The sequence below is a fragment of the Geotrypetes seraphini genome, chromosome 4 (assembly GCF_902459505.1).
Source record: "Geotrypetes seraphini chromosome 4, aGeoSer1.1, whole genome shotgun sequence".
Lineage (NCBI taxonomy): Eukaryota > Metazoa > Chordata > Amphibia > Gymnophiona > Dermophiidae > Geotrypetes > Geotrypetes seraphini.
In genome coordinates, this window is record NC_047087.1 from 239,263,321 (window position 1) to 239,283,068 (window position 19,748).

At 44.0% G+C, this 19,748-nt stretch overlaps 1 protein-coding gene across 1 annotated transcript in view; it reads right to left on the reverse strand.

The window, feature by feature from the left end:
- PKD2L1 (polycystin 2 like 1, transient receptor potential cation channel) overlaps window positions 1–19,748 on the reverse strand; it is a 61,792-nt gene that overhangs the window by 24,601 nt on the left and 17,443 nt on the right. Inside the window, exons 3-4 of the mRNA XM_033943716.1 lie at window positions 12,747–12,874; window positions 5,838–6,091 (exon numbers count right to left, since the gene is read on the reverse strand). Of these exons, the coding sequence (XP_033799607.1) occupies window positions 5,838–6,091; window positions 12,747–12,874 (382 nt within the window). The remainder of the gene's footprint in view (window positions 1–5,837; window positions 6,092–12,746; window positions 12,875–19,748) is intronic.

Genomic DNA, 19,748 nt, shown 5'->3' on the forward strand with positions numbered 1-19,748 from the left:
AACTAATGCAAAGGAAGAAAATCATTTGGTGTTATTATTAGCTATGGTAGCATCTAGAGTTAAAATTATTTTGGATACACAACTAATATGAGCTACATTTTCTAGGTGTGTGATTGCATTAGCACAAGCTAAAGTCTGTTTTACAATGACACTGTCCGCATTGACCTTACTCTAGCCCAGTGTCCTGCAAACTTTTCAGGCGGCAGCACACTAAACCAAGTGCCCTAACCGGAAGGCACTCGGAAGTGCGTGGGCATCAATGCAATGATGTCATGCACATAGAAACATAGAAACATAGAAATCGACGGCAGATAAGGGCCACGGCCCATCCAGTCTGCCCACCCTAATGACCCTCCCCTGCCTTTACTTTGCGAATAGAACCCACGTGTCGATCCCATTTGGCCTTAAAATCAGGCACGCTGCTGGCCTCAATCACCTGAAGTGGAAGACCATTCCAGCGATCGACCACCCTTTTGGTGAAAAAGAACTTCCTGGTGTCACCGTGCAGTTTCCCGCCTCTGATTTTCCACGGGTGTCCTCTTGTTGCCGTGGGATCCCTGAAAAAGAAGATATCTTCTTCTACCTCGATGCGGCCCGTGAGATACTTGAACGTCTCGATCATGTCTCCCCTCTCTCTGCGCTCCTCGAGCGAGTATAGCTGTAATTTATCTAACCGTTCTTCGTACGGGAGATCCTTCAGTCCCGAGACCATCTGGGTGGCCATTCTCTGGACCGATTCCAGCCTCAGCACATCCTTACGGTAATTTGGCCTCCAGAATTGCACACAGTATTCCAGGTGCGGTCTCACCATGGATCTATACAAAGGCATAATGACTTCAGGCTTACGGCTGACGAAACCCCTGCGTATGCAACCTATGATTTGTCTTGCCTTGGAAGAAGCTTGCTCCACTTGATTGGCAGCCTTCATGTCCTCACTGACGATCACCCCTAAGTCTCGTTCTGCAACCGTTCTTGTTAGGATCTCGCCATTAAGGGTATAAGTCCTGCATGGATTCTGGGTACCCAGGTGCATAACTTTGCTTTTTTTGGCATTGAAGCTGAGCTGCCATGTCTTAGACCAGCTCTCTAGTAAGAGTAGATCATGTATCATATTGTCGGGCATTGAATTTTTATCTATTGTGCTTTTGCCCACTACATTGCTTAGTTTGGCGTCATCGGCAAATAATGTTATCTTACCTCGGAGCCCTTCTGCCAAGTCCCTTATAAAGATATTGAACAGTATCGGGCCCAAGACAGAGCCCTGGGGCACTCCACTGATCACCTCCGTCATTTCAGAGGGGGTGCCATTCACCATTACCCTTTGAACCCTACCTCCAAGCCAGTTCCCAACCCACTTCGTCAATGTGTCACCCAATCCTATGGAACTCATCTTGCTTAGTAACCTGCGATGAGGCACGCTATCGAATGCTTTGCTAAAGTCCAGGTATATGATGTCCAGGGACTCTCCAACATCTAGCTTCCCCATCACCCAGTCAAAGAAGCTGATCAAGTTGGATTGGCAGGATCTCCCCTTAGTAAATCCATGTTGATGGGGATCCCGTAGGTTCTCTTCATTCAGGATCGTATCTAATTGGTGTTTGATAAGAGTTTCCATTAGTTTGCTCACTATTGATGTGAGACTCACTGGTCTGTAGTTTGCCGCTTCTGTCTTGGAGCCTTTCTTGTGGAGTGGAATGACGTTAGCCTTCCTCCAGTCCAACGGGATGCTACCTGAACTAAGGGAGAGGTTGAAGAGCGCCGACAGCGGCTCCGCCAAGACATCACTCAACTCCCTGAGTACCCTGGGGTGCAGGTTGTCCAGTCCCATTGCCTTGTAAACCTTGAGCTTGGACAGCTCAACGTGGACACTGTTGGGCGTAAATTTGGAATCGCTAAATGGGTCAACTGAGTCAGCCCTTGTCTGTAACTGAGGGCCATACCCCGGAGCTTCTCGGGTGAAGACAGAGCAGAAGTATTCATTTAACAGTTGGGCTTTTTCTGAGTCCTTTTCTACATAGTCTCCGTCTGGTTTCCTTAGACCAGGGGTGTCGAACTCAATCAGAGAAGGGGCCAAAATCTAAAATCCAGCCTAAATCGCGGGCCGAATGGTTTACTGAACAGTCATAAACTGACAATGTTAACCAGAAATGTGAATTTAAAATGAGTGGAACAATCTTTTCCTTAACAGTGCTGTTAACCAACTCACATGCTATCAAGCAAAACAGTAATATTGGTATCAAGCAAAACAGTAATATTGGAATGTACCTAAAATGCTCATTGTTTTGTTTTCTGGCTAGATGTCTGACACCGTTTTCCCCGTATCAATGAGTTAATGTTCGGTTTTATTTCTTGGGCTGTAGCAACCCGCAAAACAGCATGGAGGTTGTCATCGGTAATGCGTGATCTGTGCTTGTTTTTGTTCAGATTCATTATTGAAAACATCTGTTCACAAAGATAGGTGCTCCCGAACATGGATAGAATACGGGCAGCATGAAGTCGGAGCTCTGGCATTGAGTCAGGGGGCAGTAGAGGGTAGAAGTCCTCAATTTCAACATCCTGAAACCTTGATTTCAGGCCACTGTCAGACTGAAGCTCGATTATCTCCATCTGAAGGTGATGGGGCACATTGTTGACATCAACTGTAAAAGGATTGGCAAAGATGTCAAAGCCTGAGTGCTGTGTTCTAAAGTCAGAGAAGCGCCGCTCAAATTCACTTAGTAAACGGCTAACTTTGGTAGCCAGCCGACTGCAAGGAAAAGTACCAGAAATAGTGGTTGAGATACTCAAACAAACGGGAAAGTGGGCAAGATTGTCCTGTTCCAGTTGGGACTTCCATAGTTGAAGTTTACGCTGGAATGCTGTGATCATGTCAGACATCTTCGTGATGACTTGTTTGCGTCTCTGCAGCTTCAGATTCAGTTGGGCGAGATGCTCGCATATGTCACACATCATAGCAAAATCACATAGCCAGGCGGGATCCGACAGTTCAGGCAAGGGCTTTCCTTTACTTTCCATGAAAAGAGCAATTTGTTCTCTGAGCTCAAAAAATCTTTTGAGGACTGCGCTCTTGCTCAGCCATCTTACTTCTGTGTGGTATGGCACGTCTCCATGCTCTGCACCCACCTCCTGTAAAAACTGCTGGAACTGGCGATGATTCAGGCCACGTGCCCTTATAAAGTTAATAGTTTTAATGACTGTGGTTATTATGTCATTCATGTCCAGAACTTTTCCACACATAGCCTCTTGGTGGATAATGCAATGATAAGTAATCAAGGGTGTGTGGCAGTGACTTTTTTGCATTCTTTCCTTCATTAGTCCAACCAAGCCTTTCTTTTCTCCGCACATTGAAGGTGCGCCATCGGTAGTTAGCCCCACCAACTTTTCCCAGGGCAATTTAAAATTATTTATAGATTTCTCCACAGCCTCAAATATATCTCTACCAGTCGTCGTCCCATGCATGGCAGCTACATCCAAAAGTTCCTCAGTGACAGAGAGGTCGGTCTTCGTAGCACATATAAAGATGGACAGCTGCGCTCTATCAGTGTTGTCTGTGCTTTCATCGATAGCAAGTGAAAAAGCGAGATAACTGCATGCCTGTTCGGCCAGCTGTGATGATAGATTTCCTGAGAGTTCTTGAACTCTGTCTGCAATGGTGTTTCTTGACAAACTGACAGTTTGAAAACTCTGTATCTGGTCTGGGCATACTTTCTCACACACTTTTAGCATGCATTGCTTCAAAAAGGCACCCTCTGAAAAACACCTTGAAGTACGGGCAATTTCTTCAGCCACTATAAAGCTTGCTTTCACTGCAGCATCATTTTTCGCTGTAGCCTTTGTAAACATTTGCTGCTGTGATTGTAGTTTGCCTTTTAGTTCTTTAACAATTTTATGCTTTTCTTCCAAAGTATATTTGCCATACTTAACATTATGTTTGGTGTCAAAATGACGACGTATATTGTACTCTTTCATCACCGACACTGTCTCATAACACAATATACACACTGGTTTGCCCTCACTAAGCACAAACATGTATTCATTTTCCCATTTGTCATTAAATTGTCTGCCTTCACCGTCAACTTTTCTTTTCCTGGACATTTTGGGATCAATATTGGCAGTAAAAGATGTAGTTTATTGGAAATCTGCGTTAGAATGAAAAAGTCAGTCAATAAATGCCTGGCTGGGTACAGATAGCAGATTCTGTTGCGATTTTTATGCCTACACTTTATGCCAGGAACTGGCAGCTTCTGCTGTGTATTTTTTTTACATAGTTCCCCCCCCCGACGTCTGATTCACCCCAAGCAGGACCGCTCGCACGCACCTGCACCCCCACCCTGAAGGACCGCCGACTCCCCGACTCCCAACACGATCGGGGCAAGAGGGAGCTCAAGCCCTCTTGCCCCCCCGACTCCCCGACACGATCGGGGCAAAAAGGAGCCCAAGCCCTCTTGCCCCGCCGATTCCCCAACTCCCCGACAATATCGGGCCAGGAGGGAGCCCAAGTCCTCCTGACCACGGCGACCCCCTACCCCCACCCCGCACTACATTACGGGCAGGAGGGATCCCAGGCCCTCCTGCCCTCGATGCAAACCCCCCTCCCCCCATTGACCGCCCCCCCAAGAACCTCCGACCCCCCTGGCCGACCCCCACGACACCCCCACCCCCCTTCCCCGTACCTTTCTGTAGTTGGCCGGACAGACCGGAGCCAAACCCGCCTGTCCGGCTGCCCAAGTGCCTCTGGATGATCTTTAGAAGCACCTTGCTGGCATGGGGGATCAGGGCAATTGTTCTATAGTTGGTACAGTCCCTGGCATCATCTTTCTTCAGCAGTGGGATAAAAACTGATCCTGACCAGTCCTTTGGCCATGTGCAGGTCCTCCAAATCTTCTGGCATAGTGCTGTCAGTGAGCCCACCCAGACATATAGGGAAAATGCTTGAAATACCTGTATGCAATCCCTTTCCCTAATGCAACTGTTTTCTGTTTATAGTTTGCAAACTGACAGATTTTTAAAAAGTTTTTTGGGACTTATGTAGATACATACCATCAGTGTTTCTAGTTCTTCCACATTTGAATCATTCCTTACCTGCAGCTGTGCACTGGACCAGTAACAGGAAGAGAACAGAGGCCTCAGACAATTTTTGCAACTAAGGGCTCCTTTTACTAAGCCACGCTAGCGGGGATAACGCACACAACTTTTCATCATGCGTTAACCCCTGCGCTGGCCAAAAACTACCACCTGCTCAAGAGGAGGCGGTAGCGGCTAGCGCATCCGGCGGTTTAGCGCACGCTATTACGCACGTTAAACCGCTAGCGTGGCTTAGTAAAAGGAGCCCTTAAAGTTAGAATCCCTATCAGCGATTTACATAGTGAACTGCACTATTGAATTTCTCAAGCTCTACATGTAAACTAAATTAAACATTCACGCTTATATACCGCATCTTCTCTATAGAGATAGAGCTCGACTTGGTTTACAAGAGTTTTAAAGAAAGGGAAACATAAAAATAATTAGTGATTATAGAGAGCAGCGGAATTTACATTTTTGAATATAGCCACGTTTTCAGATGTTTTCAAAATAATTGGAAAGAGCCCAAGTTACGCAGCTGGACAGGAAAATTATTCCAAAGCTCAGTGATTTCAAAGTCACGAGATTTCCCTAATTTTCCAATATACAATAATCATGTTTTTATTTAAAATTAGGATGAATGTACTTTGAGAAGCTGCCAGAAATTAGATTGTAAAAAAAAAAAAAAATCTATCAATTATGTTCTTATAAGAATGTTTTATTTTGCTGTTGCTCTTCTGTAAGGTAGTCCTTGTCATCATCAAGCATGTACTTACGCAGTTCCATTGATAAGTCCAAATGACCTTGTATCTTCCTTCTCTTGAGAATACACATCGTAGCAGCCTGAAATATCATCCTTAAAGTCCTTGTGCACCACACAGGAATTGTTTTGCACCTTCAGTTGACGGATACGGGCAACACCGAGCAGTAAATTCTCATAGTAGATAAAAGAATGAGGACTGTGATTAAGCGACTCATTATTGTACCATTTTGTCCAGTAGAGGCCATCCAACAAAGGACCTTGAGCATACTGAAAATGAACAAAGCGGCATGTCACCATTGTAGCACTTCTCTCTTGACGTCAATTGAATGTAACAACACTGATTCGAATGATAATGAGAAGGGTTCACTTTTTGTTACTGTTTTGCACTGATGATCGAGAATGCTAGTAACTTGCTAACAGTGGTTTTGGAATACAATTTCTAGCCATAACTAACACATAACTGCCATTGTGGGGTTCTATAATTTCTCTGTATGCTGCTACATAGGTTTTTTTCCCCCTGTGGCTTCAATTAAAAGGTTAATTTCTAGCTCAGCTTCACTTCACCAAACCAGCAGTGGGCTAGAGATACTATGAAAACAGCATATATCACCTAATTCTATAAAATTGGGCACCCAATTCTAAACTTAATGTACAAAGTTGCATGTACAACTTATGGAATAAAGTCAGTTGTGCACGCAACTTAATTAATAAACTGGCTGTGTATTGGAGATAGCCAATTATTGGCTTAAATTGGTGGTAATTGGCGCTGGGCGGTTTTTTTCATGGCTGCCGCTCTTGGAATTCACTCCCATTATCCATTCGATGTAACTCCTCACTTAGGAACTTTAAAGTTCCGATCGAGACACGTCTGTTTGAGCATGCTTTCTTGGGTTAATCTGGGTGGTCTCTTGTTGCTGTCTGCCTCCAGTTCCTAAACTCCCCACCTCCTTCCCTCCCCCTCTCCCTTAGGGCCCCTAGCGTTGTAGTTTTGGTTGGGTTTTGGAGGGCTCGCCATACAATATAAGGGGGCTAAATGATGCTATCCTATCAAGTTATTGTAGTTCTTTTCTTTTAATGCACTTTTTTGATTGTACACTATCTTGCTCTGTTATATGCAGTTAAAGGCAGTATAGCTTGAAGTGGAATCTGCTTTTCCAGGCTCTAGGGATAAAGCTGACAGCTGTTAACCCCCCCCCCCAAAAAAAAAACCCCAAAAAAACAACACCCCTCACTGTCACTGGCTGGATATCTACTCCATAAAATGTATGTATTTGTACTTGATGTAGAAAACTGAATAAAATGAGAATGCCACATTTGATTTCAGCAATACAGGAATGCAGATGTAGTAGAGATTCAAGATTTAATCAAGTAGGTTTATTAAGAGGGGCATTCTCAATATGATGTCTAAATCCGAGTTTAGACGTTTGACGGAACACGCACAGACATCCATTACCAAACATGCCAATTTTCAAAACTGCAAAATGTCTACCTTGTTTTTTCCAAAATGGCCATTTTTCAGATGTGTGTCTATATTTTTGAGCCATTTTTGAAAAAAATAAAAAATAAAAAAGTCCAAAAGAAAAATACACAGAATGTAGGAGGAGCCAGAACTCTGGCCACACAGACATTGCAGCAGAGCAGTGGAGCATCCTTGAGGGCATTGCAGTGAACCTCACATAAAAAGTCCCAGCCATATTGTACATCTCAATTTAGCCCCCTTATATTGTATGGCGAGCCCTCCAAAACCCAACCAAAACTCACTATATCCAACTGTACACCACACTACTAGTCCATATGCCTGTAGGTGATACCCATACGCGAGTACAGTGGGATTAGGATGAGGTTTGGAAGGCTCACCTTCCATTACAAGGGTAGTGGTTAGAATGGGTTATGGGCCTGAGCCCCCCATCTCTATGGTTCACTTCATTGCCCACCAAGCTACTCCAAAGACCAGCCTGCTGCTCTGCTAGGACTGGCCATAACATCTGAAGCTATCATATAAGCAGGTATACAGTATACCCCCGCAAATTCGCGGTTCACGATTTGCAGACTCAGTAATTTGTGGTTTATTCCGTGCTAGTGTTACTAACCCAGATGTGAATGAATCCCCCTCATAACTGCCGAGTACGGAGACAAATATATCACGCGCATTAGGCTGCCCTCACTCGAGCACAACGATTTGGGGACCGCTCTTCCCTCCCTGTGGTCCACCATCACTTCCAGCACGCAATCCACAAGTTTTCCTTCAGACACCCTCTTCCTTCACCGCCCATCTCATACCTGAGCTGTCCCACTAATAATCCCACAGCACCCCTTCTCCAGTGCCCATCCCCTCTGACACAATAGCTGTCCCGCCTTGCCGGACACAGGAAGCAACCTTGGAAGAGGGCAGGACCCCAGAGAAGGGAATGATGTGGGTGATCTCAAGATGAGTTGAAACTAAGTACTGTACATGGTAATTTACAGCATTTGCAGCTTTTAGAATTTGCAGGGGCTCCAGGAATGTGGGGCCTCCAGGAACATAACCCCCGCGAATTTCAGGGGAATACTGTATACTGTTTCATTCATATCTTTGGGTAGGATTACCAGATTTTCCTTCGGGAAAATCCGGACCCATGATCACGCCCCTAGACCCACCCAGTTCCATGTGCATCACACCCCCAGCCCCACCCTTCTTAACCCATTTGTGTGTCGGAAGCTTTTCAAAACCTGAACAGAGTTTCGGGTTTTGAAAAGCCATTCGGACCCCAGACATGTCCTCAAAAGGAGAACATGTCCGGGGAAATCCGGACGTCTATTAACCCTATCTTTAGGGGATGGGAGGAGGTAAGTGACCACTGGGGGAGAGTCATACTTGCGTCCCTCCAGTGGTAAGCTGATCAGTTTATGGACCTTTTTGACACTTATTCATTGTTAAAATAGGTCTAGCTCCAAACAAAGTAACATAATAACATAGTAGTTGACGGCAGATAAAGGCCCGAATGGTCCATCCAGTCTGCCCAACCTGATTCAATTTAAATTTTATTTCTTCTTCTTAGCTATTTCTGGGCAAGAATCCAAAGCTCTGCCCAATACTGTGCTTAGGTTCCAACTACTGAAGTCTTCAGCCCATCTATATCATCCCAGCCATCGAAGCTCTCCCCAGCCCATCCTCAACCAAATGGCCATATACAGACACAGACCATGCAAGTGTGACCAGTACTGGCCTTAGTTCTTCAATATTTACTATTATTTTCTGATTCTAGATCCTCTGTGTTCATCCCACGCTTTTTTGAACTCTCTCACCTTTTCTTCTTCACCGCCTCTCTCGGGAGCTCATATTGAGCCCTTAAATGTTCAAGTATGGTAGAAAAATGTCCGTTTTAAGCCCAGCCTAGTCCTGCCCACACCATGCCTCTAACACGCCCTCTTGAGATTTTGACGAAATGCAGGTGAACAGCATAGATATCCATCTAGACCAGTGTTTCTCAACTCGGTCCTAGAGTACCCCCTTGCCAGTCAGGTTTTCAGGATATCCACATTGAATTTGCATAAACTTGATTTGCATACACTGCCTCTATTATATGCAAATGTCTTTCGTGCATATTCATTGTGGATATCTTGAAAACCCGACTGGCAAGCGGGTCCTCCAGGACCAAGTTGAGAAACTCTGGTCTAGGTCTAGCACACAGATTTCAAAAGTAGCAAATTGGAAGGGTTTGGTGAGAAAAACATCCATCTGCCCATTTCTATCACTTTTTAGATTTCTTTCTTTTAAAAAAAAAAAAAATGAGCTCTTAAATATCTCATCAGTTAGGAGAACACAGACAGCAAGTTCTTGCACTAGGGAATTTTTTATTGTCAGGTGTGGAGCCTAGGATTAATTTCCTGTGTTGGTTAGAGGTAAACTCTTTTTATCTGTATTTTAGAAAAAAAATTGAACTCTTGGTGGTTTTATAAAGTATTTGAATGTTAAGAAGGAATGGAGGTTTAAGTTTGTTGGATTTTTTTCCAAAGGCTTGGTATTTATATAAGGAAAGAGGGCACAATTGAGGTAAGTGCTTGAAATAAAAAAAAAAATAACAAATAAAATAAAGTTTGTTTTATGTATATATGTTTTATTGAGTTTGACATAGAATATTTGCAATAGGTGAACAACAGAGCATTATCTATAATTATAAAACCCTAGAGCGCGCATGTGCTCTTGAAAGTTCGTGATTCCTGGCGCCGTGAGGTGTGCTTCTGTGCCAGTCCTCACGGCGCCTATGCTAGCTGGAGGCACGTGCGGTGGCTGGAGGTGCGTGACTGGCTGAGGTGGTGGCGCGGGGCACTGCCCGACCTGCTGGACGCTTCTCGTGTTCTGCGGTACAGGGGTGGGAGTGTGGAGATCGTGTCCGGGGAAGAGGAAGGTTTGTTGTGCGCTGAAAGGGTAAGGGAGCCGGCCAGAAACAAACATGCTTCTGCACAGAGAAGTGGGGTGGGGGGGAGGGGAGGGAAATGCTGCTGCACAAGGAAATAGAGGGGGGAGGGAAATGGAGGGAGGAGGGAAATGCTGCTGCTACACTGGGAAGTTGGGGTTGGGGAGAGGGAAAGAGGGCCAGGGAACAAACTTGCTATGCTTTAGGGGGGAGGGGTGTGCTGGAGGGCAGAGAGCAATCTTGGTTTGCTTTGGGGGGGAGACAGAAGGGGGCAACGGAGAAAGACAGACAGACAAAGGGGGGCAAGGAGAGAGACAGACAGACAAAGGGGGCCAGGGAGAGTCACAGACAGAACGAATGACAGACAGATAGACAGACAGCGTCCAAAGAGAGAGAGACAAAGAAAACAAAACAGACAGACAGACATCTGCTCTAGCACCCGTTAATGTAACAGGCTTAAAGACTAGTTTGAGAATAAGAGTATAACTAGCATGGCTCAGTCATGTATGCCTAGTACTCAACCATGTTAATCTTACAGCCTCCAACTCACCCCCACCAAATATGTTTGGCTATGCCACTAACCCCGTCTTTTACTAAGGTGCGCTAACCGATTAGCGCGCACTAATCGAATTAGCACGTGCTAAACTCTAATGCGTCCATAGACTAACATGCAAACATTAGCGTTTAGCGCACTTTAGGAAAAGCGGGCCTAAGTGCATGGCTGCCTAAGTTACATCAAGTACTAATAAACATAAACGTTTCTGTCATGGAAAGTGAAATCTTGTGTGGTTTTACTGTTGCACAAGGTTTAGTTTATTTGTTTAATTTATTTGAGAACTCATAATATCGACTTGCATCCAAAAAAGGAAACATGTGTCTCATATCTCTAAGAGCTAGGCATATATGTTGGCACTTGGAGCAAAATACTCAAATAATTAATTATAACGTAATAAAATTAGTTAATGGACTCCATACCTCACTAAAGGACTTGCTAATACCTAAACGTTCTACCATAATCTTTTCATATTTATATGTTGTACACACAGTTGCCCACCAAAAATTGAAATTAATCCTATCATGATTTTTCCAATTATATGTAATAATTTGAACCCCTATTCCTGTCAAAATCATGAAAAGGCGACTTTTATTTTTATCTAAAGTGGGTTTAACATGAAGAATCGTTCCACATATTATTGCCTCATAGATTCCTTTACACATCCAGGGAGGGTGGGAGGGTGAGGGTGGGGGGGGGGGGGGGGCGGTAGAATATTTATTTGAAAGAGTAAAATTAAGTTTTTTATTATATTGATAGCATAAGATATAATATTATTGTTTATAACTAGGATAAGAAGGGGAGGAAAAATTGTTTAATATAATTGTGATAAGAATGTATTTTCAGATAGTTTTTCTGATTCTTCAATTGTAATACATTATAAAAGTTTGAAATGTCAATAAAGATTTACAAAAGAAAAAAAAAAGAAAATACTCAAATAATTTTGGCTTGTTTTTTGTTTTTTTTCTAAAATTAGCTGAAATTGTTTATTTTGAAGCACATACAGTGTGACCGATCGCTGATCTAGATATCATACCTCAGTGTTTTATTGACCACATAAAGTAGTGGGTTCCTTTCAAACATGAATCCCCAGTTTAGAAAACTACAGCTGAAAGAGTGCAGACACAGATCAATGCACTGCATTAACTTTCTCACAGTCAGATATATATCTAATCAAATCAGGACTTCTTGATGACACTTTTCCAGTACAGCTTCGAGGTGATTTACAAGATAAGAGGACCATGGAGTACCATGGAGAAATACACGTCTCCCTCCGTATTCGCGGTTTCAGCAATCGTGGTTTCGATTATTCACGGTTTTTAGCTTCCTGGCTCCTCCCCCCAAATTACATCAGCTTGCATAAAGAAATCACTGATTCCAAGTGTTTACAGAGAAAATCGCTGATTCCCAGCACTTTCTTCACTGTGTTTTACCTTTCCTTCAGGGACTGGCCAGGTCTCCCACCATGTTATTCACGGTTTCACCATATTCACGATGGTTTTTAATAGAAAACAGTGAATAGCATATGAAAAAGTTATTTGTGGTTTTTCTGTAGTCACGGGTCTGTTAATCCCCTATCACAGCGAATACAGAGGGAGAAGTGTAATTACAAAATATGGAAGAAAGGAAAACTGTGTCAGAGGGAGAGATATAACATATTACACAGGAGGTTTACATTGTTTATTTTATTTATTTAAAAATGTGTATCCCTCCACACCAAACCATTCTGAGTGAGTAACAACAAAACATACATAATAAAAATAGCTAACAAAAAAGAAACAAACAGCATAACATTACTGATAATATTTACAGCAGTAAAAAAAAACAAACAAAAAACCCCTAATATAACATGTACTATTAACATGTACTGTTGCGGGAAGGAAAACAAATGTTTCAAGAGCAGTACACATGGCAAACATTTTAACTAAGTCGGATTTTCTTCTCAGTTTATTCCTTGGTCGCGTGTACTCACCGCCCAAAAGTCTGCCATGCTTCCAATGGACTGGAAAGAAACTCCATTGTCGGCAGAACTTTCCAAAAACAAGCTGGACATCACTTTTGTGTAATAGTAGGTATTAGAACTCGTCATTCCGTATGTCACTAGAAGAGAACAGAGAACGGTTTTCCCTTGAACGGGTCAGTACATAGAAACGTGTGATTTCTAATAATTAAGATTTTTTTCCCCCCTTGAATTGGTGCCTATAATCCATATGTAAATACATCTGTAAACATTTGACCCATAAGACAGGCCTAGAATTCTCCTCTGAGACAATAAGGAAAAAAAGAGAGAGAGAGAGTGGCTGGTTAAGAGCACAAATTGTTCAACTGTTGTAAGGCATTCTGGAGGACAAGAGATAGCAAAATACAGGATACTGTTGCTTTCAAAACAGCATAATTTTAATTCAAGCAGAGTCAAAGAGCTTCAAAACTTAAATTTGGCAACTAATACAGATAACGAGCACTCCTTTATACGATTCGAAAGGCTTAGATTGAAAATGTCATCAACCTGTTTCTAGTGATAATCAGGTTTGAACTAATTTCTAGAATCTGTTGCTTTGAAGATCTAACCCCCCCCCCCCCTCCCAAGATAGGTGAGATATAATAGGAAATGGAAGAACCCAACAGGTGCTCCCAGGAGATAACAATGCCTCTTCATAAAGCAAACAGCATTTGTTCTACAGACAAATAGTAACTTCGTCTTGTTCCTTCTGCATGACAGAAAGCAGCACTAAATCCAGCGTATGAAGACAATGTGCTGGGACAGCTGTGTTATCACACCAGCGCCACGCTTTACAGGAGCCCATGAGATAGCAGCCTACGTCATGCCACTCACAATGCCTTTTGTATTTAAGCAAATTTGGTAGCTGAAACTGGAAACCTGGCTATTCGCGTGTATTGTTTTCCAAAGATCCTGTGCAAAGCTGAGAAATTTTTATGTCCATATCTGCACTGTAGATGCAAACAGGTTCAGATGAAGGAAGAACTTTTCCCAGTAACATAGGAAACGACGGCAGATGAAGATCTGTATGGTTAGAGAATGACACGGGGAAAAAATCTGTCCCCGTCACCGCCCTGTCACCAGCCCACCATCCTCTGCACCGCCCCGTCACCGCCGTTCCCTTCACCGCCCCGTCACCGTCACCGCCATCCCTTTCACCGCCCCGTCACCGCCACTGCCATCCCATTCACCGCCCCATCACCGTCCCCGCTGCATCCATATAAGCCTTAGTACTGTAATATTTAGCTTATTCCTTTCTTATAAATCAAAGTTCCTGCTGCTGAACTAGAGAAAGAGATGTTCAGCTGGCAGGGCTTTGTTTATAAATTTTTATCAACACAACTAATATACTATTTTATCCTAAAGCAAAAAATAAATAAATAAATATAATTTTTTTTTCTACCTTTGTTGTCTGGTTTCTGCTTTCCACATCTTCTCATTGAATTCCTTCCATCCACTGTGTGTCTTCTCTCTGCGTCTTCCATTTGCTGTTACTGTGCCTCTCCCTTAACCCCCCCCCCCAATTGGTCTAGCACCCATCTTCTTCCCTCCGCTCCCGCATAGTCTGGCATCTGTCTTCTTCCCACTCTGTCTTCCACATTTCCCTTGGGGGTCTGTTCCTCTCCACCCTCCTTCAATGTCTGTTCTATTCCTTTCCACCACCACCCTTCCCTCCCTCCTTTACCATCTGTTCCTTTCTACTACCCTTCAGCTCCTCTCGCGTGGCCTATCTACCTTCCTTCCTCTTATTTTCATGGCACGTTACAATGTAATTTGTGCAAGCCACTGGAGCCTGCAAGCTCGGTCCCTGTCCCATCCCCACAAACCATCTCGCTTCTGTGCTCCTATTTTCTCCATTTCTAATATCTCCCCTATGTATCTGTCATTGCCCCCCCTGTGTCCATATACCATCCCCATGGCATGTTCCCTTTATGTCTCTGTCCCTATGCCCCATGCACATAATTTCCCCTCTTTCTGTTACCTTCCTGTGTCCAGATTTCCCCTATCTTCCTCTTCCATACCAGTGTGTCTCTTCTTTTCAACCCCATCTAGCTTTTTTCCCTCTTTCTTCCCCCCCCCTGCTTCTAGCATCTGGCTCACCTGCCAGTCCTTCCCTTTCTTTCCTGCTGTGGGTTTTTCTTTCCGACTTCATCCCCTTGGCCCAGAATCCTTTTCCCTTTCACTCCCTCCTTCCAATTTGAGCCGGGAACACTAGCGATCGCACGGTCCCCGCAGCCACTACCTGCCTGCCCAATCGATCCTAGTGTTTAGCCAGCTCTCTCCCTTCTCCTCACCTTAGTTTATAGGTTTTCTTTTTCGGCGACCTGCACGCTTTCCCAAAGAGCCGCGCACGCGCGGCTGCTCAGTGTTCAATCTTCTGCTCTGCTGCAACTTCCTGTTTCCGGTTGCATCAGAGCAGAAGATGAAACTGAGCAGCTGCGGGTGCGCGGCTCTCTGATAGCGTGCGGGTCGCCGAAAAAGAAAATCTACAAACTAAGGTGAGGAGAAGGGAGAGAGCTGGCTAAACACTAGAATCGATTGGGCAGGCGGGTGTGAGCTGCGGGGACCGCGCGATCCTTCATGCCTCACTGCGGGGACACAACCATTCACCGCCCCGCAGGCGGTGAATGGCCTTGTCCCCGTCGCCGCAGCGACTGCTAGTTTTCTTCCCCGTTTTCGGCGGGTGACCCGCGGCTAAAATGCGGTGGCCACGGGTAAACCGCCACCGTGTCATTCTCTATGTATGGTCCATCCGTTCTGCCTAACAAATTGGCTTAATCCTTTGATGTTATATAAAAACAACATACAGAACCATGCGCCATTATAGTCATCAGTTTGCTATGTCTGATTACCGGGTGGACTAGCTTCAGAGTCACACAGTTACAATACCTGAAAGCAGCTAACTTTTGGGTTCTTTTCCAGAAATGAGTTATAAACACACACGGACTACTGAAGTCTTTCTACACTGGCAACTAGAAAAGAGAAAATCATAAGAACATAAGAATAGCCTTACTGGGTCAGACCAATGGTCCATCGAGCCCAGTAGCCCGTTCTCACGGTGGCCAATCCAGGTCACTAGTACCTGGCCAAAACCCAAGGTGTAGCAATATTCCATGCTACCAATACAGGGCAAGCAGTGGCTTCCCCCATGTCTTTCTCAATAACATACTATGGACTTTTCCTCCAGGAACTTCTCCAAATCTTTCTTAAAACCAGCTACACTATCTGTTCTTACCACATCCTCTGGCAACGTGTTCTAGAGCGTAACTCTTCTCTGAGTGAAAAAAAATTTCCTCATATTGGTTTTAAGAGCACTTCCCTGTAACTTCATCGAGTGTCCCTTAGTCTTTGTAATTTTTGACAGAGTGAGAAATCGATCTACTTGTACCCATTCTACTCCACTCAGGATTTTGTAGACTTCAATCATATCTCCCCTCAGCCGTCTCTTTTCCAAGCTGAAGAGCCTTAACCATTTTAGTCTTTCCTCATACGAGAGGAGTTCCATCTCTTTTACCATCTTGGTCGCTCTTCTTTGAACCTTTTCTAGCACCACTATATCTTTCTTGAGATAAGGAGATCAGAATTGAATGCAATACTCCAAATGAGGTCGCACCATGGAACGATACAGGGGCATTATAACATTCTTAGTGTTCTTAACCATCCCCTTTTTAATAATTCCCAGCATCCTGTTTGATTTTTGGCTGCCGCCGCACATTGGGTGGAAGATTTCATCATATTGTCTACACCCAGATCCCGATTTCTGCATGCACTGCAGAGATCGATATATCTGTTTCTGCATTACTAGTTTAGATTTCAGCACTTTTTAATATCTGAAATATTAAAAAATGCGCTAATTTGATTTCTTGGATTATGGCCCATATATACTCCTGCTCCAACACAACAGTAACTTTGTATCTTTGTGTGGCAGTTTTCAAGAATATAATTTTATATGTTTAAATATCTTTATTAAATTGCAAAGTGCAGAAAAACATTGCAAACAAAGTATAACTAAATCTACACCCATAACCTGCCCCTCATATCATGCCTATTTGCCAGTAGGTGCCAACAGGTTCCTCAGTATAGATTACTAGCTCCGTGGTTCTTAAACCTGTCCTATCCCAAGCCATTCGGGTTTTCAAGATATCCCTAATGAATATGCATGAGGCAGATTTGTATGCCTGTCACCTCTATTATATGTAAATCTGCTTCATTAGGGATATCTTGAAAACCCAACTGGCTTGGGGTAGGACAGGTTTAAGAACCACTGTACTGGCTCATTAATTTTTTAAACTCATTTTAAAATTGTTTTGTATACTATAGATATGAAAGGATGATAGCAGAACAATCTGGAACTAGTAAGAGGTTTAAAGAGATTTGGAGTCCTTCGGAGGCATTTGTCAAGCAACAGAATGATTAAATCCTTAGTTCCTGGATTTACTTAGATTTCTACACACATCCAGGTAGGGAGGGAGGGAAAGGGAGGGGGAGGGATAGGGTAATTTGTTTCAGTAGTTTGTATGAATTTAAAGTGCTGTCATTTGATATTATTGACTGTATAATTGTTGCACTTTCTATAAGTTTTGAAAATCAATAAATATATATATATATATATATATATAAAAAGAAACACTGTACTGGCTCATTAATTTTTTATCTCATTCTAAAATTGTTTTTTAATGGCGCTCAGTAGTGCTGCCCGATTCACGATTCAAATCAATTCACCGATTCACTGTGGGTGAATTGATTTGAATCGATTAATTTATGTAAAAAATCGGCCTTGCCAATTTGGTGGGGTCAGTCAGGAAGTGCATGAGGTTATGCCAGTCATCTTCAATGCAAGACCCTCACACCTGGCCGGAGCTCTATTCCACACCCCCCACCCCCGTGGGATCCGGTACTTATTTACCCTGCTAGCTCCCCAACAATACTGCATGCGTTCACCATCGGGACCGTGGGCAGCCTTATAAATACGCTGCCTTCTCGAGCCCATGGAAGCTTTTCCTCTGTTACAGTGTCTGACCATAGAGAAGGTTGCCTTTCGAGTGTTAGGGCAGGATTTAGTTTCCTGGCTGTGGAAGTCAGAATTTGTGTGCTGTGCAGAGCGAGGAACAGGTTTGGGTAGGGCGGAACAGCAGCTAATGGAGAGATCAGTGTTCCACCAACTATCATGGGGTCGGAATGGATGAAAGACTTCCCATGTTGTGCATCTTTGGGAGAATTCTCACCTATGCAGGGACAGGAAACTATAGATGAGTGATAGGCTTCTGGGGCCGCTGAAGGCATCGTGTTTGCTTCACTCGCGCTACCTGCGCGACCCCAAGAGTGAAAGTGCAGCGAGCAAGTAAAAGATCCCGCGGGGGATGGGAGAATAGAGTTCTGTACATGTGAACAGGCCCAGATGAGTGGGACAGGCTGGAGGGAGAGAAATTGACCTATGGGGATTGGAGCTAGTCAGAGAAACTGCTGGGCTCAGATGAGTGGGACAGGCTGGAGGGAGAGAGGTTGACCTGTGGGGAACTAGTCAGAGAAACTGCTGGAGTTTGGTTGGGGGAAGAGGAAATGTTAAAAAGAGACAGCAAGAGAAACTAGTGAGAACAGGATGGAAACAAACAGCAGAGTACTGGGTAAAAATCTGGATCTCGTGTTTCCTTGAAAATGATGAAGGATCCGACTGGGAGAGAGATGGTGGACAATGGGATTTAGAGAGGGAAAGAACAGAAAGGGAGAGAAGTTGGACACAAGGGATGGTGTGGAGAGGGGGTAGGGGATAGAGATACTGGATAGGAGGGTAGTTGGGAAGAGAAAGGGAGAGCTGGTGGACCTTGGGGTGGTGGGGAAGGAGGGAGAGTGCTGGATGAAAGGGTAGTTGAGAAAAGGAGAGATGGTGGACCTGGGGATGGGGGGGTCCATCGCTGCAGCTGCAGGGATGGAGATGAAAAAAGGAAAGATGCCAGACCTCCGGGGGAGGGAAGGGGAGGACAGAGGTGGAAGATGGATGGTTATCACAGAGAAAGAAACGACAAAAGGGCAGGAGACCCTTGCAAGCAAGTTATCAGAAGACAACCAGAGCCTGGGACCAACATGATTTCAATAATGACCAGACAACAAAAGGTAGAAAAAAATAATTTTATTTTCTGTTTTGTGATTATAATATGTCAGATTTGAACCGTGAATGTGAGCTAGGATTTAACTAAGAGAGGAAAGGTCTTTTTTGTTTGTTTATTTTGTTTACACCACAGTGCCAGTGTGGGTAGGAGAGGGCAAAGGGGGTGAAGAGTCTATTAAAGGGGTGAAGAGGCTAGGATGTCAGGAAAAAAAATACCCAATTGGGAAGGAAAATTGAATCGAATCGAAAAATCGATTCAATAGGCTGAATCAAATCGAATCGAATCAAAATATTTTTTCCTGAATCGGGCAGCACTAGTGCTCAGTGCCAATTAAGCCAATCATAAAAATTAACCCCTCCTTTAATAAACCATGAAAGCAGTTTTTAGCACAGGCCAGTGCACTGAATGCTCTGTACTGCGTCGGGAGCAGCACAGAGCAATCAGCGCACTGGCCTGTGCTAAAATCCACTTCCTTGGTTTTGTAAAAGGTGGGGTAAGTTAGGCACCTAGGTACGCTGATCTAGGCACTTAACTGTACACATCTTTTATAGCAGTGGTTCCCAACCCTATCCTGGAGGACCACCAGGCTAATCGGGTTTTCAGGATAGCCCTAATGAATATGCATGAGAGAGCTCTGCATATAATGGAAGTGCCAGGCATGCAAATCTGCTCCATGCATATTCATTAGGGCTAACCTGAAAACCCGGCAGGCCTGGTGGTCCTCCAGGACAGGGTTGGGAACCACTGTTTTATAGAATCAGGGCCTTAGTGCCCATTTCTACTGTGTCTTGCTAGGTATCCAATTGCAAAACTGTACTAAATGTACCAATACAAGTGATAATAAATATACAGTGCTTTTCCATGTTCT